We start from the raw sequence: 25,606 nt of genomic DNA on the forward strand, positions 1-25,606 counted from the left end.
AGATAATTGGTACTTTGAGGGAGAGATTTAATTTATTTATAATTGTCAAGAGTTTAAATATGCAGAAAAGGAGAAGCTGTTTTAGCCTGCCTCTTAGAAAATGTCCTCGAACTGGGTCAAAAATCTCTAACCAAATCAGTTGTTTTAAATGATACTGCTACCTGAAGGCTAGCTATGGACACCTCTTAATCATTTTTCCTTCGTTCGTTAGCATAGTGGTTGCAAATCGGGCTGCTAACCTCAAGGTCGGCCGTTCAAAACTACAAGCTGTTCCACAGGAGAAAGATGAGGTTTTCTGCTCCCGTTAAAATTTGCAGCCTCAGAAACCCTGTGCAGGGTCGCTATGAGTCGGAACCGACTCCACGGTACTTAACAACAACAACAACAATAGTTACACAATAATTTCTTTGTTTGTTTGGATCGTTTCATCTTCAACTCCCTTTATTTGTAGTAATACTGGTCAACAAAATCACTTAGGAGTAATATGCTGGTCTAGGTTGCCCCAGTTCATATATGGTAGTGGTTTTTGTTGTTGTTATATGCCGTGGAGTCGGTTCCAACTCATAGCGATCCTGTGCAGGGTTTCCGAGGCTGTAAATATTTACGGAAGCAGAAAGCCTCATCTTTCTCCCGCGGAACCGCTGGTAGTTTCCAACTGCTGACCATGAGATTAGCAGCCCGATTCATAACCACTACGCTACCAGAGCTCCATATGGTAGTGGTAGGCAAGACAAATCAATGCTAGAATGATCCTTTTTTCCTTCCTCATTTCCCCTAGTCTCTCAGCAGTATCTGGCACCAAACTGCCTGCCTCCCTCCGTTTGTGAGGCCCAGGGTTATGCTCCCACCATCAGTACTCACTGGGAGTCTGTTTCCTCAGCCATTAAATGGAGGAGATGATCTCTGTGTCAAAATGGCCTGGCAGAAGCTTACGACCCCCTCATCCAACTTCACTGGGGAAGGAAAGTTGTCTGCACTGTGTTGAGATGAACAACTCTTGAATTGGGTAAAGGGCAGACGTGCCTCCTCTCTCCAAACGGCTGACCAATCCTTCTCAGCTGTGTTCAATCATTTGTTGAAATGGCCACACAGAACTCAGAAAAACGCACTGCTGTGGGTTTTATGAAGAAGCTTGTTATTGCTCTTGTTCGGTGTCATCAAGCCTTTTCTGACTAATGATGATACTGTGTGTGAGTGAACCACTGCCTGGTCCTCAGGCAGCCTGACAATGATTCTCGTTAGAGCCCATCTTTACAGCCACTATCTCAGCCCATCTCACTGAGGGTCGTCTTCTCCCTCACTGGCGCTGGACTTGACCAAGCGTGATGTAAAACAATACTTAAGATGAAGTCTTGCCTTCCTCACTTCCAAGGAGCATTCTGGCTATCCGTCTTTCATGACAGGTCTGTTCATTCTTCCGGAAGTCTGTAGTCTGTTTCATAATCTTTGCCAGCATCATGAGTCAAAGGCACCAGTTCTCGATCTTCCTTATTTATTGTTCAGCTTTCGGGTATGTTGCTGTTGTTAGGTGCCTTTGAGTCAGTACCAACTCATAGTAACACTGTACACAACAGAACAAAACACTGTCCCTTCCTGGGCCAACCTCACAATCATTACTACACCTGAGCCCATTCATTGCTGCTGCCACATTGCAGTCCATCTCGTTAGGGGTCTCCCTCTTTTGCACCACCCCGCCATTTTACCAAACATGATATCCTTCTCCAGGGACTGGTACCTCCTGATAATATGGCTGAAGTACGAGAGATAAAGTATGAGAGATAAAGAAAGATAAAGTCTGGCCATTCTGGCTTCCAAGGAGCAATCTTTGTGTACATTTTACAACACAGATTGGTTTGTTCTTTTGGCAGTCCGTGATACTTTCAATATTCTCCTCCATAACTCAAATGCATCTATTCTTCTATGGTTTTTCTTAGTTACTTTTTTAACTTTCACATGCATATGAGGTTATTGAAAATGCCATGACTTGAGTGAGGCGCACTTTAGTCCTCAAACTGACATCATTGCTCTTCAACATTTTAAAGAGGTCTTGTGCAGCAGATTTGCCCAGTGCAATATGTCGTTTGATTTCTTGACTATTCCTTCCATGAGTGTTGATGGTTGATATGAGTAAACTGAAGTCTTTGACAACTTCAATCTTTTCTCCATTTATATGGTTGTTTTTTATTGACCTAGTGGTGAGGATTTTTGTTTATTTTACACTGAGGGGCAACCCATACTGAAGACTGTGGTCTTCGATCTTTATCAGTGAGTATTTTAAGTCCTCTTCTCTTTCAACAATCAAGATTGTATCATCTGCATATAGCAGGTTGTTAATGAGTCTTTCTCCAATCCTGATGCCACGTTCTTCTTCATATAATCCAGCTTTTTGGGTTATTTGCTCAGCATACAGATTTAATAATGATGGTAAAAGAACACAACCCTGACACACACCTTTCCTAATTTTATACTGTTCGGTGTTCCCTGGTTCTGTTCAAACAACTGCCTCTTGGTCTATGTACAGGTTCCTAGTGAGCACAATTAAGTATTACAGAATACTCATACTTCAAAATGTTGTCCATAGCTTGTCATGATCCACACAATCGAAAGCCTTTGCATAGTCAATAAGCACAGGTAAACATCTTTCTGGTATTCTCTGCTTTCAGTCAAGATCCATCTGACATCAGCAATGATATCCCTCATTCCACGTCCTCTTCTGAATCCAGCTTGAGCCTCTGAAAGTTCTCTGTTAATGTATGGTTGCGATTATTTTTGTAGTATCTTTAGTAAAACTTTACTCACATGGGACATCAATTATACTGTCAGATGATTTCCACATTCTGTTGGATCATCTCTCTTTGGAATGGGCACAAATACGGATCTCTTCCAGCCAGGTGGTCAGGTAGTTGCCTTCCAAATTTCTTGACAGAGGTGAGTGAGTGCCTCCTGTGCTGCATCAGTTTGGTGAAAGATTTCAATTTGTATTCCATCTATTCTCGCTTACTTATTCTTTGCCAATGACGTCAATGCACCTTGGACTTAGTCCTTCAGTATCATTGGCTCTTGATCATATGCTACCTCTTGAAACAGTTGAACATTGATCATTTCTTTTGGGTATAGTGACTGTGTGTATTCCTTCCATCTTCTTTTGATGTTTTCTGCATCGTTCAGTGTTTTACCCAGAGATTCCTTCAATACCACAAGTCAAGTCTTAAATTTTTTCTTCAGTTCCCTCAGCTTGACAAATGCTGAGCAAGTTCTTCCCTTTGCTTTTTCTAACTCCAGGTCTTTGCACATATCATTATAATATTTGGCTTTGTCCTCTCAAGCTGACCTTAGAAATTTTCTATTTAACTCCTCACGTCTTCCATTTGCTTTAATATCTCTATGCTGGAGAACCAGTTTCATAGGCTCTTCTGACATCCATTTTGGATTTTTTCCATCTTTCTTGTCTTCTTAATAACATTTATGTGCTTTACTAAGCATGATATCCAAAATACTTATGATGAGGTCTTGCCTTACTTACTTCTAAGGAGTATTCTGGCCACACTTCTTCCATGACAGGTGTGTTCATTCTTCTGGAAGTCCATAGTGTGTTTCATAATCTTTTCCAGCATCATGAGTCAAAGGCATCAGTTCTTTGGTCTTCCTTATTTATTTTCCACCTTTTATATATATGTGAGGCAATTGAAAATAGAATGTCTTGGTTTAGAGGCACCTTAGTCCTTTAAGTAAGGAGCTCTGGTAGCGTAGTGGTTACGAATCAGGCTGCGAACCTTAAGGTCAGCCGTTCGAAACTACCAGCCGCTCCGCGGGAGAAAGATGAGGCTTTCTACTCCTGTAAAGATTTACACCCTCGGAAACCCTGTACAGGGTCGCTATGGGTCGGAACTGACTCAACGGCACTTAACAACAACACAGTCCTTTAAGTGACATCTTTGCTTTTTAACGCTTCAAAAGAGGTCTTTTGTAGCAGATTTGCCCCGTGCAATACATAATTTAGTTTTTGGGGTTTTTTTATTATTATTATTGTTTTAATTGTGGTTTGGGTGAAAGTTTGCATAGCAAATTAGTTTTCCATTCACCAATTTATACACAATTTGTTTCGTAACATCAGTTTCACTTCCTCCAATGTAGCAGCAGTTTCCTGCTTACCCTGTCAGTTCCCGGTGTCCATTTGCCCTGCTTTCTTCCTGCTTAATGCCTTCTGGGAGTTCTGGTGTAATGCTGTAGGATACGCACTGGACCACAAGGTCGGTGGTTCAAACTTAGCAGCAGCTCCTTGGAGTTCCCTGTACAGGGTCACTATGAGTCAGAACCGACTTCACACCACTTAACAAAAACAACAATGCCTTCTGAGTTTTGTTTGGGGGCAAATACTGCTCTTTGGGTCTTGTATAATTGAGGATTCTGAGGAGTACATTCCTCAATGTTCTTATTCACTTTATATGTTGATCTGTTATTTTGTTTCAGGAAGTTGATACCCAGCGTTGGGTTCAGTTCCGGGTCTGAAATCTGTGTAAGGGCCACAGTGTTGAGGGTTCTACCTGTCTCTAAATAATGTTGTTGTTGTTGTTGTTGTTGTTGTTGTTGTTGTTACATGCCGTAGTCGGTTCCAAGTCACAGTGACCCTGTATAGGGTTTCCAAGGAGTGACTGGTAAGTTTGAACATCAGTCTTGCAGTTCAAACCGACATTGTGGTCTAGTGCTTATCCTATAGCACCATACCAGGACTCTGATAAGTATGGTCTTATGGCTCTGCATTTAGTTCTACATTTTTCTCCCATTCTGTCCAAGACCTTCTGAGTTCCATCATTTCATTTCTTGATGGACTTAGATTGTGGCTTCAAGTAAAATGAAATCCTTGGCTACCTCAATATTTTCTCCCTTAATCACACTACCACTTATTGTTCCGATTGTGAGGATTTCTGTTTTCTTTATGATGAGGTGTAATGCATACTGAATGCTGTGGTCTTTGATCGTCATCAGTTAGTGCGCTTTACTTGCAACAAGCAAGGTAGTATCATCTGCATAGCGCAGGTTTTAATGAGCCTTCCTCCAATCCTGATGCTGTTTCTTCTTTATATAGTCCAGCTTCTCTTATTATTTGCTCTGTATACAAACTGAATAAATATGGTAAATGGATGCAACTCTGACACACACCTTTCCTGATTTTAAACCACACAGTGTCCCCTTGTTCTGTTCAAACAACTGCCTCTTGGTCTATGTACAAGTTCCATATGAGCAAAATAAAGCGTTCCGGGATTCCCATTCTGCACAGTGTTATCCATCATTTATGATCCACCTAGTCAAATGCTGTTGCATAGTCAATAAAACACTGATAAACATCTTTCAGGTACTCTCTGATTTCAACCAGGATCCACGTGACCTCTGCAATGCTATACCATGTTCCACTACTCTTTTGAATCCAGCTTGACTTTCTGGAACTTCCCTGGTGATGTACTACTGCAACCATTTTCTAATTATCTTCAGCAAAATTTTATTTGTGTATGATATTAGTGGTTATTGTACAACAATTTCCACATTCTGTTGGATCACCTTTCTTTTGACTAGACACAAACATGGATCTCCTCCAGTCATTTGGCCAGGCAGCTGTCTTCCCACTGTCTTTGCATACATAGATAAACAAGTGTTTCGGCATTGCCTTCATTTGTTGAAATATCTCAGTTGGTAGTCTGTCAATTCCTGGAGCCTTGTTTTTTGCCAAATTTGGGGTTCTTCCTTCAATATCATCAGTTCTTGACCTGAAGTACTTGAGTGTTGACCCATTCTTTTTGGTACAATGACTCTGTGAATTGCTTCCATCTTCTTCTGATGCTCCATGGGTCATTCAATATGTTGCCCAGAGAATCCTTCAGTATTGCAACTTGAGGCTTGAATGTTTTCTTTGGATCTTTCAGCTTGAGTAAAGCTAAGTGTGTTCTTCCCACTGGGTTTCTAACTCCATGTCTTTGCACATTTCACTATAATACTTTGAAAGATATGTTAAATACTTAATATGAAGTCTAAAATACGTGAGGTATTCATAGTGGCTTCTCTTCACTTTTCCTGATTTCTGCTACTTTAAATCTAAAGTCGTTAGCACAACTTTGACTGCCTTCTATAATTTCAAGGTCCCACCTACTTATTCAGCCATAACTTTCTTCTCTTATTTACTCAGAATAATTATTTACTGAGTATTTACCAGGTGCCAAGTGCTCCAACTTTAAATATCAGACAGACTCCAGAATCCTCTGTTAGCCTAACTGGATAACAACCTGTTTACATAAAGTCTCTGACTATTTATTAATAGTCAGTGAAAAATCTCAGAAGTCTTTTAATTTCTCTTGGTGGGATTTCGGTTCTCCACTGATAGAAGCCAACTTTTCAAGAAGTCTGTTGTTATTGTTGAGTTGGTTCCCTAGAGTAATGTTCCCTAGAGTAGCTGGTGGGTTTAGCTCCATCCAAAAAGGGGTCAAAATGGACTCAACTGCAATGGGTTTGGCTTTGGGGATTTACTCTCCTTCTGAGCAGAAGGCAAGCACTATAAACAGAACAAAACCATCCTGCCCCTCCCACAGGTTGTCTTTGCTCCAAACCTTTTCCAAGATGTCCTGGTATGGCACTGTGTGTTAATGCGCTGGATGCCACATCAGTTTGAACTGTAAGGTTGACACAGTACAAGCTCACCAGCCACTCCTCACAAACCCTATACAGGGTCGCTGTAAGTTGAAACTGACTCTACGGCACTTAACAACAACAACTTTGCTAAAAGGAGAAGTTGCAGCTCTGTGATTTATACAAATGTGACTTTCCAAGTGTCTATGTTCGTCAACATGAATCTCCCCAGACTTTCCCAAGCACAGCCTTCCTCACTCTATACCTGGAGAACGGCTCTATTGGTCATCAGCCTTTAACACCTCATTGGTTCAGACTTGGTTGGGAGGTTTAAGGTCCTGGTATCACCTCAGTTAATTGGCCTGATACCATGTTTTAGTCTGTTCGACCTCCTAGTTTGCTGCAATGTTCATGGGTTCTAAAATCTTGCAAGCTGCCAGCTTTTGCCTGGAACAACAGAGAAAGAAGGAGAGTGAGGAATAGGAGAAGGAAATGAAATTGCCTTCATGAAAACAGGCTAATTGCCTCCATGGAAAGCAGCCTCCTTTTTTGCCATTAGACCAGAACCCAGTGGTACCTAGCTACCCTTTCTGAATGTTTTTATCAAAGATTCTATAGAAGAATCCTGGTGAAAAGGCAAGGAAATAACAGAACGGAATCTTAAATGATCATGGAATCAAGACTTTCTGGAGCCGTGGAGGCTGAACAAACCCTCAAAACAATTGCTGAGGATCATCTTTAAACCAGAAACTAAAAATATCCCCCAAAGTCTTCTTTAATCCAAAACACTTATTGTGTGCCATCAAGTCAGTTCCAACTCATAGCGTCCCTGTGTATAATGTTTCCGAGGAGTGGCTAGTGGGTTTGAACCATCAACCTGTGGTTCGCAGTCCTTTGCTTCTCCTACACCACCAGACCAGGAGTCTAAACTAAGCAATAGTTTAGCTTAACTAGTAAGGACTATCTTCCTTGAACATTATGCTCTTAAGAACTACCTCTGTGAGATCAAATTGACAACAGCAACTCAAAAGCAATTAGACAGGAAACTTAGGGAGCCCTAATTTTATGTTGATGAGGGAAAGGTGAGTGAGAATAGTTGAACAACTTGAAGAACGTAATCAATGTCACTGAATTATAGATGTGAGAATTGGTGAAGTCGTATGTGAGAAGGCTTCAAAAAGTTCATGGAGAAAATGGCATTGAAAGATCATGGAATAATCCCCATGGATTTTTTTTGAGCCCCCCTCGTGTGTTCGGCTGTGTATACTCTCAACAAGAACCACAAGCATAAAGTCAATCATTTTTTTAAAAAACCAAAGAACTGCTGTAGTCTTTCTTTGAAAGAAGGGTATATTCATCATGTACATGTCCACCTTGGGCTGCTAAGCTCAGGGTAAGCAGTTTGAAACTACCAGCTGTTCCGCGGGATGAAGCTTTCTGCTCCCGTAGAGATTTACAGCCTCGGAAACTCTGTACAGAGTCACTATGAGTCAGAACCGACTCCACGGCACATAACAAATATCTACCTTAGAAAAGAAAAATATTAATAAAGATATTATTAGGAGGAAAAGCATTCAAAGTAGATATCAAAACTAGATCGTCTCAGGAGAAAGATCTGGCATTTCATTTCAGGAGAAAGAGAGGCGTGAGTCTAAAGATCCCGAGAGTGAGTAAAGGGGGAGACGTGGAGGTGGAGAACCCGAGCAAGGATGAAACAGGCTCCCCTACTTGGGGTGAATCACGGGGACCACTTTTGATCTCAGCAGCTCTGTAGGCCCTGGTGTTTGCCTCTGACTTTCTCAGCTTTGGAGCTGGCCTACTTATTAATAGCCCCTGTTCTGATTAAGAACTTCAATACCACGCTGACAGAATGTGCTCCTTGTATTCAGGGAAAGGTTCTTGTGACTCGTTTATTCTACACATTTCTCAAGATCCTGTCATCATAGGACAAAGGGTGATTTAACACCAACAATTGTGTGATCTGAGGGTTTGATTCAATCATTCCCTCAGCAAATATTTATTGGAAACCATATGCCGGGCACCATGCAAAAGGCTGGGGCTGCAGCTCTGAGCAAAACCAGCGGAGTCTCTACCTCACAGAGCTTAGTGTGGTGCAGGGGTCAGCCAGCTTTTTCTGTAAAGGGCCAGATGGCAAACGATTTGGCCTTTGTGGGCCATATGATCTCTGTAGCAACAACTGAGCCCTACTGTTGCCACGCAAAAGCATCCATAGACAATGTATAAGCAAATGAGCATAGTTGTTTTCCAATAAAACTTTATTTACACAAAGAGACAGAGGCCTGATTTGGTCACCCAGCCTGTTTGCTAACTCCTGGTCCAATGGACACAATATACACAAAGACAGGTGAATATTTTTCATCGTCCACATTGTTTTCATTAGGTGTCTCCTGGTCGAAAGTGACAGAAAAGTCAACCCAAAATGAAAGTCTAAGGACAGGGCTGACCTCCGTGTAGTTCCATAACGGGCCCAGCCTTGTTCTCGCCATCTCCCACTTCTGCGTCCTCTGAATTGCCTTTACGCAGTCCCACCCTGAAGCAGCAATATGGTGGTGACAGCTCCGGAAATGACATTCCCTGGGGTGACGTGCGGTTGAGTCGAGAGTGTCCGCATCTTTGTCTCTTGGTGACTCTAGCGAGCTGGAGTTGGGTCATTTGTTCAGGACTTACACCATCAGAGCACAAGGAAGGAGAAGCAAAGATCAAGTGAGAGCCCTGCTATTCTCCACCCCCAACCCTTGCATAGACCCAAGTGGGGAAGACTGCTGAGTGATTGTTGGATGGGATCTCTTGTAAAATTCTGAGCTCCACCTAAGCCCATGTGACTTAATGTTGTGATTGTTTGGTAAGTGCCATCAAGTCGGGTCCCACTCTTAATGACCCTGTATAAAATTTCCGAGGAGCAGCTTGTGGGTTTGAACTGTTGACCTTGTGGCTCACAGTCCAGTGCTGATCCCAAATATGGTTTCAGCATTTTCATCTCCATCAGGAAATTAAACATAGAGCATCCATGCAAAACATTGTTCCAAAATGCAATATATTTCTAATTTGCATCGCAGCTCCCATCTTCTTGTTAGATATTTAAATCTTGGATTCATGAACACATTTGGGCAATCATTGTATGTCCATCTTTGTGAGTAGAACTACAGGGCCCTTGGTTTCCTTTCTGTGTCCGGGGCTGGCTGTAGAAAATCCAAACCTAATGAAAGTGCTAGGTTTCCTTTCATTCCGGTGACACCGTTTCCTTCAAGAACCAAATACAGCTACTCCTTCCTCAGAACATGAGGGGGCTTCAAAATGTTCATGGGGAAATGGAATGAAAAGATAAGCAATTTCCCCACAAACTTTTTGAATCCCTCTCGCTATAGGGATAAGTGACTGGGCTCCTAGGTCGGTTTGAACCATAAGGCTGGTGTTTCAAATTCACCAACTGCTCCCCAGAAACCCAATTCAGGGTGGTTATGAGTCGGAACAGACTTGATGACACTTTAACAACATAACAACAACAACATATAACCTTTTCCAGAAACTGGTGTGTGCTACCCTTCGGACCATAGACATCAGCAGCTGCTTCATAAAGCTGTGTCCCCCTTGTGATGGAAACTGTCCCGTCGGGCAGGGAAGACATACTCAGTTTGAGAGGACACCAGTTAGAATAAAAAACTGCAAAATACAGCCACATTGAAGAAAGAGGAAAGTGAGTGCTTTAAAGGTTAAGAAGCTTATGGCTATTTTTACAGCTTCACTTTATATTTTGGAATCAAAGGACGCGAGCTCTGCTGCAGTGAACATTTTTCAAAATGGACCACTCTGGGCAGTTGCTGTGGCAACACATAATACCTTAACCCCAAGAAACGCGAAACTCCCTGCGTCTCTTCTCATCTCAGTCTCACTCAAGCGTTGTGTTCATTCCCTCTTTTACTCCTGCACTCATTCTCATTCTTCAAAGCACGTTGGGATTCAGTATCAAATGCAGAAGTTCTACATACTCCCACCCCTAAGAAGCCCATGCAAAATCTTTCTGCTGCTGCACAGAGTCCCATCCCTCAGAAGCATCTTCCACATGTGTTTGTGTTAACGGCCATTCCCTCCCTGCAAACCTGACTTCCTGTGCATCCCCCCTCCCCCACTAGCTACTACCCTTCTGAAACGCAGGGACTGGTGGGTGCTCTGTTCTTGCTGTGTGGCATGGAGTCACTTACAAGTCACAGTAACCCAATAGTACAGAAGATAATGGCCCCACAGGGTTGCCTAGCCTGTCGTCTTTATGGGAGCAGAGCCCCAGTTCCTCCTTCTGAGCCGCTGTAGTTTGAACCACCAACCTTTCTGTTAGCAGTCAAATGCTTCAACCGCTGTGCCACCAACATCATCCCACACACACACAGTGCTCCCCATCATCCACCACCATCCCGAGAGTCTGTGTCATGCTTCAGTGTCTCAATTATGAGCAGAAAACTGAATAACCGTTCTTGAAATTGAACCCATAATCAAATATATTAATCCATCCTCAAAGGAGGCCAGACCCAAACAATTTAGGGGGTTTCTTTTTAAACCCTCAAGGAGTAGATAATCCATATCTTGCAAGAAATTTTGAAAAAAAATTAGAGAATGCTGCTCAACTCATTTTACAAGACTGTTAGACTCTTGGTCCTAAAGCCAGATATGGGCACTATAAGAAAATAAAATGATATGCATGATTCACTGATGAAAATAAGGAGGCCTCATGAGATTGAGCCTCTCCAACTCATTGCAAGACATTCCAAAGAAAGTGGGTCAGAGTGGCCACTACTTCTAAAAATACCTCCTGAGGTAGGTTGGAATTGGGGTGAATTATCCCAGAAAACTTAGTCCCTGGATGCTAGTCAGCATCGCAGCAGTGTTGTATTCATGCTCACACCACCAGGAACCAGGCCAAGCCCTGGAGATAAAACTAAAGCCAAAGCAGTCACCTCACAGTCCAGTGGAAAGGCGAATGATAATCAGTCTCACCAATAAGTGTGTTATGCTGAGTCATATGAAATTGCCGTTGTTAGGTCAGCAATATCGGCAATATCGTGTGGTTCCAAACTGAGTTATGTGCTCTGATAGGAACACAGCACAGCAGAGGAAGCTGATCCTGGCTAAGGTGTCCGGTCCAGTGTGTCAGAACTGTCTAAAGAATTAGCTACAGCGGCATGGGAACATGTGATTGGTGCTCAGCAGCTCAGCCTAGGCCCTGAGGAACGGATGGGTGAGATGAGGGAACTGAAAGATGGGCAGACCTTAAGTAGGCACAGGAAGTGCCCTGGGGTGGCAGGGAGGGTAGTATTGGGAAGGTATTTCAGTGTGTACCAAGACCCTGTTGGGAGAAAAAACTTAGAGAATTTGGTGAATGAATTTTTAAAAACTAAGATGTCTGGATTTAAATGTTGGTGTTGGTGAAGAATATTGAAAGCACCATAGACTGCCTGAAGAACAAACAAATGTGATTTGAAATGTCCCTTGGAAAGGAGAATGGCAAGGCTTCTTCACGACAACTTTAGACGTGATCAAGAGGGACCAGTCCCTAGAGAAGGACGTCATGCTTGGTGATGTTGAGGGTCATCAAAACAAGATGAAGAGCCTCAGTGAGATGCACTAACACAGTGCTGCAACACTGGGCTCAAAGATGGCGACGGCTGTGAGGACATCACAGGACTCGGAAGTGTTTCATTCTGCTGTACGTAGGGTCACTATGAGTCTGAACCTACTCAGTGGCACCTAACAACAACAAGAGGTGTTGGTGCTTAGAAGCAAGAGGAAATTCTTGGCAAGTGGTTAAGGACAGAAATCTGCAGGACCTTGATTTTAATTTGAGATTTTGATTTTAAAATTTGAGAAAACAACAGCAATAACAAAAAATTTGGAAAACAGGACCAACAGGCCAATGTTGCAATGACAGTGTAAAGATTAGGAACATGTGTAGCAACATCAGTAGAATTGTTAACTTATTCCCTTTGCCCTCTGCTGAACTGACCCTAACGTTCCTGATTGGACTTTGATCATGTTGTTGTTGTTGGGGACCTTTGAGTTGATTCTGACTCAGTGTTACTGAGTAGAATTGCCCCATGTGGTTCCCTAGGCCGTGATCTTGACTGGGAAACACCACCAGATGTTCTCCAGTAAAGACCGCTGGGTAGGTTCAAACCACCAACCTTTTAGTTGGCAACCAAGGGCTTAATTGATGTATCACTAGGACTCTTTAAAGTCATAGTATTGTTGTTAAGTACTGTTGAATCAGTTCCAACTCACAGCGACTCTGAATAGGGTTTTCGAGGAGTGGCTGGTGACTTTGAACTACCGACCTTGCGGGTAGCGGTTCAATGTTGATCCTGTCACACCACACCATTAGACATAACCATTTTCCTGAAGTGCTTCGCCCTTACATCAGAACACATGACTATCGAGCGACATTTGGAGTCCTGCTGTGGCGCTGTGGGTTAATGCTCCTGACTGCAAAGTCAGTTTGAACTGCAAGGTCGGTGGTTCAAGCTCACCACTCCATTCCTTGGAACGATTGCTATGGGTTGGAACTGACTCAAAGGCACTTAGGAACAACAACAACAAAATCAAAAGGTATTTAAAGTGTTGAAGAGCAAAGATGTCAGCTTGAGGACTAAGGTGTGCCTGACACAAGCCATGGTATTTTCAGTAACCTCATATGCATGCAAAAGCTGGACAGTGAATAAGGAAGACTGTAGAAGAATTGATGCATTAGAGTTGTGTTGGAGGAGAATATTCAAAGTACCATGGGCTGCCAAAAGAACAAACCAATGTGTGTTGGAAGAAGTACAGCTAGAAATGTTCCCTTGAAGCCAGGATAGCCAGACTTCATCTCTCATACTTTGGATATATTGTCAGGAGGGCCCAGTCCCTAGAGAAGGACATCGGATTTGGTAAAATGGAGGGTCGGAGAAAAAGAGGAAGACCCCCAGTGAGATGGATTGGCACAGTAGCAGTAACAATGGGCTCAAATGTAGCAATGATTGTGACGTTAGCATAGGACCAGGCAGTGTTTCATTTTGTTGTGCATAGAGTCGCTATGAGTCAGTACCGACTCGATGGCACCTAACAACAACAATAGTCGAGAGATAACAAAGTAACCACATCTTATGGACCGCTGACATTTCAGTAAGTGGCCTCTTCTATGTTCAGCTCTTCGAATGTGCTTTCAATGTTGGGTGCTTGGAAGCTTGCAATAAATTAACTTGTGTTAGAAACATCATCCCTAAGTCTCTACAAAGCTGCATGCTTCTATCTTGTTATTTGTTTCCTTAGACAACAGGAAGTTGACATATGGGTGCAGTTCATTTGCAGAGTTTTGGAATTCTTTTGAATGAAAACAACACTAAATATATTTCAGCTCTCCCTTCTGTATTTTTAATGACATTTTGAATTACCAAGGTTTACTTTTTACAATGTCAATTTAAAATTTTATCACTAGCAACCTTGTTGGCTCAAGCCAGTGATCCATTTGGTGTACCTTGTAGAGTCATATTTATTCATATGAATATCTGTCTGATTACCCATGATATAAGTTTTATTTGAGTATAGCATCAAACTCCAGTTACAGATGTTCTCATAATCTGTTTCTCTTTTCGTTTTTTTTTAAACAGACATTTTTATTTTTAATTGTGAATTGAGTGAAGGTTTGCAGACAAGATCATCAGTTTTATATTCCACAAATAATACACGGGGTGTCACCTCAGTGATTGCAGTCCCCTCTGTGGAAGAACAGTCAGCCCGATTCCTCCCGGTGACTGTTGCCCTTCCAGCCCCCTTCCCGAACCTTCCGCCATTGTCCTTAGGTACATGCTCCCCTTTGATCTTGAGTGAGTGATGGTTCCATCATTCATGGTGAGCACACCTTACTAGTGTTGTTACCCCCCTATATACCTACCTGCTACTTGACGAAAGAGAGTGAGTTCCTTTCCAGACCTGAAGGATAGTTGAGGGCCACAGCCTCAGGTTCCTCTATTCTTTCTGACCCATAAGCCCGGTCTTTTGTTACTTTAACAATTTGAGTTTTGTTTCATGTATTATCTCATAATCTGTCTTAAAAATCAGAGGAAAGACTGCTAGCGCCAAGGCCTTCATGAGAACGGCAGGTATTCTGTGACCACACGGCCGAACGCAGCTGCCTCTCTAGTCCACCCCACCCGCACCCACACCAACTTTGCTAGCACCTTGATTTTGGTCACACGAGTACCCTTCCCACTCAGTCTTAGGACATTAAGAAAAAAAAAAAAAAAAGTGTTATTGTTTGTCATGATGTCCTTTGTTGTTGTTAAATGCCTTCCAGTCAATTCTAACTCATAGCAACCCTGTATAGGGTTTCTGAGGAGCTACTGGTGGATTAGAACCACCAACCTTGTAGTTCAAACTGACTTCACGGTTCAATCCTTATCCTACAGCGCCACACCAGGAGTCCCATGATGGATGTCCTAGAGCTTCCTAATTTTCTTTGCTGGAGATGAAGCAAAGTGGGGAGACTAGTGAATGTGGTGGACAGAGCCCGGCTCGTGTCTGTTTGTTGTGCTGTGGTTGAGAAATCTAGAAAGGCAGTCACTATGTGTATGCGTATGTAGAGCTGCCCTGGTGGTACAGTAGGGTAAGCACTGGGCTGCTAACCATAAGCTTAGCAGTTCAGACCTACCAGCCACTCTGTGGGAGAAAGATGTGGCTTTCCGCTTCTGTGAAGATGTACAGCCTCAGAAACTCTGTCCAGGGCTTCCAGGAGTTGGAATCAACTCTATGATGGTAGGGTTGAGGTGCTGGAGGCATCTAGCAGAGCATAGAATGATGCACAGTGCATAGAAAGGTGGGATAGAAATGAGCCTGGAGAGTTCTGGAAATTCCTTTCTAGAAGTGCCTACGCCAAAACAGCCTCTCACTTTGCATCAGTTGGAGAGATCGTTTTTCAGTATTTCCTTTTTCCTTTTAGGTGTGAATCAAAAGACTATACCAAAAAAAAAACAAAAAACAAAAAACAAAAAAAAAAACCTCACTGTCATGGGTGGGCTCATATGACTCACAGTGACCCGGTAGGACAGACAAGGACTGGCCACAGGCTGTGATCTGCACAGAAGCAGACTGCCACGTCTTTCTCTCTTGGCGCAGCTAATGGGTTCGAACCACCGTTTGGTTAACAGTCAAGTACTTAAATGCTACACCACCAACGTGCCTCTTGTTGTTGTTATGTGCTGTCAAGTTGGTTCTAACTCACAGCGACCCTGTATAGGTATCTGAGGAGTGGCTGATGGATTTGAACCACCAACCTTGTGGTTAGCTGTCCGGTATTTATCCGGCAGTGACGTACCAGGCTCATCTTAGCATAGTTTTAAAAAGCCCTTTGCAGAGTTTAAAAATTATATTCTAGAACATTTGCCATGGTATTAGCAGATAATGAAATGAATTATACAAGGGCCTTTCAAAAAGTTTGTGGGGGGAAATGGAATTAAAGGATAATGGGGGGGAAAAAAAGATCATGGAATTTCGCCATGAAGTTTTTGAAGCACCCTGGTATTATTAGAATATTAAAACACATTTCTTTCTTAATTCAGTTAATTATTAAAATAAAAAGTTGGGGCTTAAAGGCTAGTAATTTTTTTAAATTTTATTCTATAAATCCAAGGGCTTGTATAACACACTTGGTTGCACATATTTGCATAGTATATTACCGTTTCCAGTTGATCAGCAAATCATTACATCATTTTTGAGATACCCTGTAATTCAGCTTTAAGATTCAGTTAAGTCATCTACAACACATGGAACTGATTTTGAAAGTGATTCATGCCATCACATCTCAGATGAGGAGGAGGAAGACTGCAGAAAGATATCTGGAGGAAAACAGTAAGCACACTCACACTCAGGCCCATACTCATGCCCAACTGTCTTCTACTCAGCCATGTTTTCTTCTACCTCCCTCACTTCCTTCTATATTTAGCTGTTAGATGAATGACATGAGCCATCCGCCTTGCCTTTAGTAAGCCCAGTGACAGTCAGACCTGATTGTATTCTGGAGGTACAGGTGAATCCAGGAGCCAGGGCAGCTCACTGAGCCAAGAGAAGAGACATCTACTTGTGTTGGGGTTGAAGAGGCTTGGAGACACAGCTGTGCAATTCTCCTTCATTCTCATCTTCATAATCATGTGGATGATATCGAATCCCCAGGGTACCTAGCCCAGTTTGGGAGAGTATCTAATCAAATTAGAGCTATGAATTGTCCTCAAACCACAGTGTTGTATGGTCCTGGTCTACTTCCTGATCAAAGAGGGTTCACAGAGTGATGATCTTAAGAGGAGCGGAGAGAATATGTATTTTACTCACTTATCAGATATTAGAAATTGTGTTAACAGGATTTGGGGAGGGGGGAGTTGTATAGGTTTATGTCTAGGCCTAGGACTTGATTTAGTGTTAGGTTTATGGTTAAGACTAGAGTTAGTGTTAGGGGTAGGGACTTGGCTAGGACTAGGAATAAGGCTTGGTCCAGTTTTAGGGTTATAGTTAGGTTTGTTGTATTTATTGAAATCTATTTGATTTCCTCTTCATTTGGAAGTTCTGTAACTACATTATTACCTCTTTTTACTTTATGGGGTTTTGTTGCAAACTGCTGTCTCTAGTTTCTGATTTTCAGTTTTGTATGCTTTTACTTTGAATACTTCTGTATCGGGCTTGAGTTTTAGGTAAGTCTCAGGTTTTCTGTTAGTCTCAGGTTTTCTGCCGTTGTTGGTTATCTGTCCAAAGTGCTCTCTTTAGTCATTTTTTGTAAAGTTGGTCTGTTTTTTGCAAATTCTTTTTGTTTCTGTTTATTTGGAAATGTCATAATTTTGCCATCTTATATGGTAGATTTTGATTTTTGCTGGGTATATGATTTTGATTTTTGCTAGGTAGTTGATTTTTTTATTTCAGAAGTTTATGTCATCCCGTTGTCTTCTTGCCTACATGATTTCTGCTGAGAAATCAGAGCTTAATCTTATAAGTTCTGTTTTGTAGTTAATTTTTTGTCTTTCTTGAGCTAGTCTCAGGATATTTTACTTGTCTTTGGTTTTGAAAAGTTTGATTATAAAATGTCTTGGTGATTTTCTGTTGGGGTCTGTCTATTCTGTTTGGAGTTTAGTTTCTTAAATGGCTATCTTGTCTTTCATAATGTTAGGGAAGTTCTCTTCCAAAAATTCTTGGGCAATATTCTGTTTTACTTTTTGTCTCTTCCTGTTCTGGAATTTCAGTCACAAACTTATGCTTCATGACTAGTGCCACACATAAATCTTAGACTTTCTTCTGAGTTTTTTTTTGTTGTTGTTTTTAATGATTGTTCCTTGAGAAGATGAAAATTGAGAGATTTGTCTTCAAACTCAGTGATTCAACCTTCCATTGACTCAATTCTACTTGTTTGCCCTTTCAATATACTGTCTGTTTTGGAATTTGTAATATTGATGCTGTTTCTGTATGGTTTCCAGTTTTTCTTTTGTCAGTTTTTTCTTGTAGTGTTTTCCTAAATTCTCTAAATTTTTTTCCGTGTTTTCCTTGCTTTCCTCCACCTTTCTCTCAATCTGTTGAAGATACCTCAATATCAAGTATTTCTGATACCATTTCTACTATTGTATTTTCTAACTCTGTATTTGTCATTTGTTTGAGCCTCTCTGTCTTGTTTCTTCATGGAAGCTGACACTGTTTTCTCTGAGACATATGGTGGTGGTGTATTTATGCTGCATTGATGATTGTGTACATTCTCAGTCACTGCACCACCTGTCTCCTGGTGGATGTGATGGTGGCTGGATGTGTTCACACGCCCAGTGTTCTATGATAACTATGCTCTGTTTGTGTAGCATAGTTCAGGGTGGGTCTGCACGCCTCCAGGAGCAGGGGCGACATTCCTGGCGCCCGACCCCAGGCAGAGCCAAGGCTGCACAGGAGGGCATGGAACCAGGGCAAACCCACACCCCCTTGCTGCCAGTCTCTAGCGCAGTATGTTCACAGCTGCTCACCAAAGCTCAAGATGGCCACACTGCTCCACACCAGCTGACAGCCCGCCTGTCTGTCTTCTCTCCCACTGCTCCTGCTCAGCTTCCTCTTCCAGTCAGCACTAGCCCCCTTCTCCATGGGCTCCACGACCACCATCCATATCTGTTTCACTTGGTCTCCCATGTCTTTGTTGCAGAGGCATCTGCTCAGTGTGTCTGCCTACTCCGCCGTCTTGCTCAGAAGTCCTTGTTAACAGGATCCAAAGGGAATAAAGTCTTGTCACAGGAATGTCCCCTCCAGTGTCACAAGTCCAGGCCAGGTGGCTTTTTCAGTCTGTAACTGTTTTATTTCATCTTCGTTGGCAGGTTTCTGATGATGTGTCGCAAGCTCATCTTTGTGATGAGTAGGTGTTCTGGAACCTCGTAACTCAAGCAGTCATTCCCATGGTATAAAAGATACGCTTCATTTCTCTCTGTTTTTTTTCCATTTTAGATAACTTACATAAGACAAGAATATGAAACAAAATTCAAAGGGTTAATGCCAGCATCTCTAAGACAAGAGCTCGAAGACACCATTTCCTCTCTAAAATCTCAGGTAATAACTAGAATCAAAGCCTCTTCCACATATTCAAATGATGTCCAGATCCTGGAAGGAAACTTGCAAATAACTTTGAGTCTGAGTTGATCCCAACAACCCGTGTGATGTCATAGCCCACCAGTTTGAACACATTGTTTCTTCTCTTAGAATTCCTTTCTTACTAGTTTAAGAGTTTGCCGTTTCCATAGTATTTCCTTAAAACCGATCAAACCAACAAACAAAAAATCCCCAAGTCTCCTGCCATCAGTCAGCTCTGTCACTATAGCGACCCAATAGACAGAGCCGAACTACTCCTTGGGGTTTTCAGAGAGTGTAGTCTTTACAGAAGCAGAAAACTTCACCTTTCCCCTGCAGAGTAGTTGGTGGGTTTGAACCACCGACTTTGCAGTTAGCTTAATCTATGGTGCCATCAGAGTTCCCTAAAAGCACCCTTGGAATTGCAAAGGTCAGTGACTGCAACTTTTATTCCATTTACAGACCACATTCCAATACAGCCTCACCCATTTCTTCCAGGTACCAGGCCCGAAATACCATCCCCTCAGTCAGTACACTGCTGAGGCCTCGCTCTATTAAAGCACTGAGAAAATGAACACACAGTTAAGTTAGAAGTGTTTTGACCATAGTGTGTCTTGTCTGGTTGTGTGATATAGCAAGACATACTTTGAGTTGAAGGAAGAATAACACCAAGATATTCAAACAATTAGACTAAATATTTCTTGAACTCTGTAGTTCTTGGTATACAGTATTTTCTTCACATATAACACACCCATGGAAATAACATGCACATGCATGTAACAAACTAACACTCTATGGGTTGTGCACAGTTTGCAAACTCTATAACATGCACATTCTTTTGTGTAAAAATACGTAGTTCATAAAATATGTGAGAAATTAAATGCCTTTGAATTTGGATGTTTTTAAATTCCAACATGCATTTTCTATATATACATCTGTCTTGTTTGAATATTGTACACATCACTGGTTGAATCTGGTGTGGCACTGTAGGATAAGCACTGGACTGCTAATCCCAAGGTCGGAAGTTCAAACCCACTGGCCACTCCATAGGGTCTCTATGAGTTGGACCCAACTCGATAGCACTTTACAATGTTTAAATTCTAACATACATTTTATATATACATATATCTGTGTTTGAATATTTTATGTATTGCTGATCTAATCTTTTTGTAACTTCAGCATAAGAAAGAATTCACTAATTCCCATTTCTAACATACTTAGAAATGTAAATAATACGTTTTTCTGGCATAGGAAAAAAAAAGAATTCTTTTTTCCCCAAAGAAAGTAAAAGGATTTCTTTACTTTCCATGCCAAGAAAAGTGGCTGGCACATCAAAGATGCTCATGTGTACATTCATTTACAGTTGGTATCTTTGATGGCCTTTATATTAAGTGTGTCCTGGTGTGATGCGGTAGGATAAACACTAGACTACTGACCTCAAGGTCAGTGGTTCAAGCCCACCGCCACTCCTTAGAAACCCTATACAGGGTCATTATAAGTCAGAACCAACTCAACAATAGTTAACAACAACACCAAAAACAATAATCATGCAAGACAAAATACAGAGCAAATTTTAGCTGTTCCTTTTACATGCCCCTCAGTAGAACGTTTGCTACCTGAAAAGGGAATGTTATTATATCCAACCTCATGTTCCATTGTTATTGTTCTCAGGAAGTTTTGCTCCACCATGCTTATAGAAATAAATCCTGGAGGAACGTGTCAGCAAAGAAAGGCTTGTTGTTGTTGTTGTTAAGTACCATGGAGTCGGTTCCAGCTCATAGTAACCCTGTACAGGGTTTCCGAGGCTGTAAATCTTTATGGGAGCAGAACGCCTCCTCTTTCTCCCGTGCAACTGCCAACCCTGAGGTTAGCAGCCCAATTCGTAACCACTACGCTACTGGAGCTCCTAAAGAAAGGGTGAAGGCACCATTATTTCCATCAAGAGCTCTCCTTTAGCTGTCGTTTTACCCGCTTTATACATCTGGTACCTTCTGAGGGCTTGCCTTTTTCTTTCTTTTCTTTAAGAGAAAAAAAAAAAAGGAACAGAAAGAAATACAATATCCACCTGCAGGGCTTCTGTTATCATTTGTATCATTCCACTGTAATAAAAGCCACTTCAGCCTCCTAAAACTGGATGTTGACCCAGAAAGACAGGAATACCAGCTGCGTGCGGGTCTCAGAATCAGCAGCTGTGTGGCACAATCTTGGGCCATACAGGGAGCAAATTTAGCTTGAAAGCACAGGTGTCTGTGTTTCTTGGAAATTGTTGGAATTCCTACTCAGAAGCCTGGGGTGAGGATTGAGTGTGTGTGTGTGTGTTGGGCGGGGGGGGGCTTCTTGAATCAGTGTATTCCTGGCATCTGTCAAAAATGGGCTTCTTGAATCAGTGTAATCCTGGCATCTGTCAAAAATGTTGAATTGCCCGCTGTGGGTCATCTAAACAGCCGGGTAAGATGCAGACTAGGGCAACATTACCGTTAGACACAACCAAGTGGGGAGCACTTCGATGGGTGCCCAGTTGGGAAGAGTGTGTTTTTCCACCGCTTTCAAGGCCATCTTCCATTTTACCAGCTGTACTCTCTTGCATAACTATGTTTCAGGATCAGCCGTTGCCATGGTTTCAGTTCTGCCCAAAGAGGCAAAAGTAAACAATTCTGCAAGGATCAGATACCACTGACTCTAGATTACATTAAGGGATAGAGTCTGAGATCTCCGTGGAGTCGTGTCAGGTGCTTTTCAATGGGGTGGTGTGGATGAGGGGAATTTCTGCCTGGTAACTTGACTGTTATAGGCATTTACACTTGGAAAGAATCAAACCATGTTGTAAAGGTCCCAATGAAGAGCCTATGTTAAGAAACTCAGTTTGTTATCCTCCCTGCGCCCCTGCTCCTCAAGCGTGGAAGCACCTGCTCTTAGCTCAGCAGAAGGCCTTCTGCAGCCCTCGTTTCCCATTAGCCTCACAACCTTGGGAGGCAGTTCGCTCACCCCATTTCACAGATGAGCCATCAAGGCCTTCGGTGACTTTCTGAGAACCCGAAAGGCCGAGCCAGAACTGAGCCCACATGTGTCTGACTCCAGACTAGGCTCAGGCTTTCTCCACTACAAAACTGTCTCTCCAACCTCAGGGATTCCCCAGGGTGGACTGAGGTTTCCGGAAAGCAGTCATCTTCTTTTCACTTGCTCATTCTTTCATTAAACAGTGTAATGCCGATCAGCTACATGCCCAGCCCTGTAAAGGGAACTGAAGATTCTGAGATAAAGAAGCACCATCCCAGACCCAGGAGGGCTCTCGGGTTTGGGGGAGGCAGATGCAGACAAATCACCGCAAGGCAGTGCAGGGGTGCTGATAATAGAGTTCCAAGAAGACAAAGAGCCGCTGGCTCTGGCAGGGTAGGAGGCTGAGCAGTTGGGGAGGACTCACAGAATTCTGTGGAAGAGGTTGCATTTGGACAGAGGCATGCAGGAACGATGGGAATTAGCTAGCCAAGCATTCCACCAAGGTATGAGAGACATGGGCTACAGGTTACCATGGTGTGACAAGAGGGCGACGAGATAGGGCTGCGAAAATAGGCTGGGGTCATGTCCAAACAACCCTGTAACAAGGAGAACACATTCTTTTGTACTCATCGGAGATGGTTTGATAAGGACATGATAAAATGCTAAAAGCCCAACGTTGAGTCTGATCTAGAGGCTTGTCTGAATTTAAATCAAATCTCACCGTATGATTTGCACAATCTAGCCAATGAAGCCACCACCTCTGCCTCTTCCTCTTCTCATACACAGTGTATTTTCTAGGTGAACTTTCTACAGAAGAGAGCATCTGTCCTTCAAGAAGAACTGACCACATACCAAAACAGAAGGTACAGCTCAGGGTCAGAACAACCTTGTGACCCATTTGTGTCGGAGTTTGTCTTTATGGAAATGCTTGCACGTACTAATGTTGTTGTGATGTGCCGTGGAGTCGGTTCCGACTCACAGCAACCCTGCATAGGGTTTCCGAGGCTGTAAATCTTTATAGGAGCAGAAAGCCTCATCTTTCTTCTGCAGAACAGCTGGTAGTTTCAAACTGCTGACCCTGAGGTTAGTAGCCCGATTCGTAACCACTATGCTAGCAGAGCTCCTTTGCACGTACTAACAGCTCCTTTGCACGTACTAACAGCGGTGTTGATATTAAGTCAAAAGCAGACTGATTGCAGTAAGTAGCCTGCCTTGGCTAAGGTGCTCACCTCCTGTAATCCCACACTGCTGGGTCCACACTGTCAGAGGCGAGGTGAGACGATCACACTTACATTCCCAGGCTAGGCTCCCTGGAGGAGGTGATGATGTTTTCCCTGCTCACTGTCACTGCCTGGACACCTTCCTCCAAAGTGCTTGGGGCGTAGCAGGCCCCCAATGACCATATGGATCAGGAAAGGGATTCTGGGATGTCCCTCCCATAAGATATGTATATCATTTATTTATGTTGCTGTTAAGTGCCATCAAGTCCGTTCCGACTGATAGCGACCCTATATAGGGTTTCCGGGGAGCAGCTGATGGGTTTGAACTGCCAACCTTGTGGTATGCAGTCCAGTGCTGATCCTACAGTGCCACACCAAGAGTCCAAGTCATAGCGACCCAGTATAACCAGAAGAATGTGAAGAGACACATCTGGCAAGTCCAGTGGATCAAGGGGAGGTCACCAGAGGTTTTCCAGCTGGTGCATTTATTTTAGGGTCAGAATTCTCCAAGTTTCCCAGGGTATTTGAGGTTGGCATCTTCTCTCCTTTCTGGAAACTGTCTGCTGAGAGCAGTGGCAACTTGACAAGACCCCTTCCAACAAAAACGAAAAAAATATAAAGAGCGAGATGATGCAATTCTTCATTTATCTCTCACTTCTTCAAAGCCCCGTCCCCCAGGCAGTTTGGCACTGTTACAGATGTTCTTCAGATGAGAAGAGGTAAATGACTCAGTTGTGTGGCAATGCTTGTAGCAGCTTGGGCGCCGGCTGTGTCTCCTCAGGGAAGCATGTGTCCAGTCTATCTAGTCCAAGGGCCCCCGTGATGTCACCACACTGATGTGTCCACCTGCTGCCCAAGAGCAACCACACTGTCATTCCATCACATGGGCTACCTCCTGGTCAGAGACTCAGCCACTTACTGGGCAATGAACTTGTGAAGAGCTGGTGAATTCTTTTACTTTCCAAAAGACTCTGTGTGCTTAATGTCAACATGATTCGACCCCACATGGGCATAAAACCCAGAACACACATCCGTTGCTGTCAAGTTGGTTCTGACTCTTAGTGAACCTTTGAGAAAGAGCACAATGGCCTCGGACCGTTTCCAAAGGCTGTACTCCTTACAAATGCAAGTACAATTTTTCTGAAAATCACTCCGAAATTTTTACAACAGTTCATCGACCAGGAACTGCCAGAAATCCAAGCTGACTCAGAAGAGGATGTGGAAGTAGTAGGGATGTCATTAGTGACATCAGATGGATTTTGGCTGAAAGCAGAGAATACCAAAAAGGGCATTGAACTTGTAAAGAGCTGGATTTTAATTCTTACACTTTTCAGTAAAACTTGTGTTTCATTGACTACACAAAGGCTTTTTGGCTGTGTGGATCATGACACTATGGATAACACTGCAAAGAATGAGTATTACAGATCACTTAATTGTGCTCATTGAGAAACTAGTACATAGACCAAGAGGCAATCATTCAAACAGAACAGTGGGATACTAAACGGTTTAAAATCAGGAAAGGTGTGCACCAGGGTTGTATCCTTTCACCATACTTACTGAATCTGTATGTTGATCATAGAATCTGAGAAGCTGGATTTTCTGAAGAAGAACGTGGCATCAGGATTGAAAGGAAGACTCATCAACAACCTGCGATATGCAGACGGTAACAGACGGACCTAGTTGTTCGGGTCTACACTGTGGACGCCTTCCAGCAGTTTGAAGATCTGCCATCTTGTCAACTGTGAGCTCATTGGTCTGTTTTCAGACTTAAACGTTTTTATGTAATTAAGACCATAAGCAACCTTGCTTGCTTGAAGCAAAAACAGGACCTGAAACATTTACTGATGAAGATCAAAGAATAAACCTTTCAGTATAGATTGCATCTCAATGTGAAGACAACAAAAATCCTCACAACTGGACCAATAAATAACCTCATCATAGATGAATGCTGAAGATCATTCAGAAATTATTGTTAACAGTTCATCGACCGGGGACAGTTCATCGACCGGGGACTGCCAGAAATCTGTCAAAGACTTCATTTTTGCTTTAATCCACAATCAACACTCATGGAAGCAGCTTTCAAAAAATAAAATGGTATACCGCATTAGACACATCTGTTGCATGAAACCTCTTAAAGTATTAAAAAGCAAAGATGTCAGTCT

At 42.6% G+C, this 25,606-nt stretch overlaps 1 protein-coding gene across 1 annotated transcript in view; it reads left to right on the plus strand.

Annotated features, from left to right (window-relative positions):
* Nucleotides 1-23,609, plus strand: part of CEP112 (centrosomal protein 112kDa) — a 594,823-nt gene extending 571,214 nt beyond the window's left edge. The window contains exons 22-24 of the mRNA XM_006833735.1: nt 19,108-19,209; nt 23,023-23,087; nt 23,525-23,609. Of these exons, the coding sequence (XP_006833798.1) occupies nt 19,108-19,209; nt 23,023-23,087; nt 23,525-23,609 (252 nt within the window). The remainder of the gene's footprint in view (nt 1-19,107; nt 19,210-23,022; nt 23,088-23,524) is intronic.
* The last annotated feature ends 1,997 nt before the right edge of the window (nt 23,610-25,606 follow it).

This window comes from Chrysochloris asiatica, unplaced genomic scaffold, assembly GCF_000296735.1.
Source record: "Chrysochloris asiatica unplaced genomic scaffold, ChrAsi1.0 scaffold00007, whole genome shotgun sequence".
NCBI lineage: Eukaryota > Metazoa > Chordata > Mammalia > Afrosoricida > Chrysochloridae > Chrysochloris > Chrysochloris asiatica.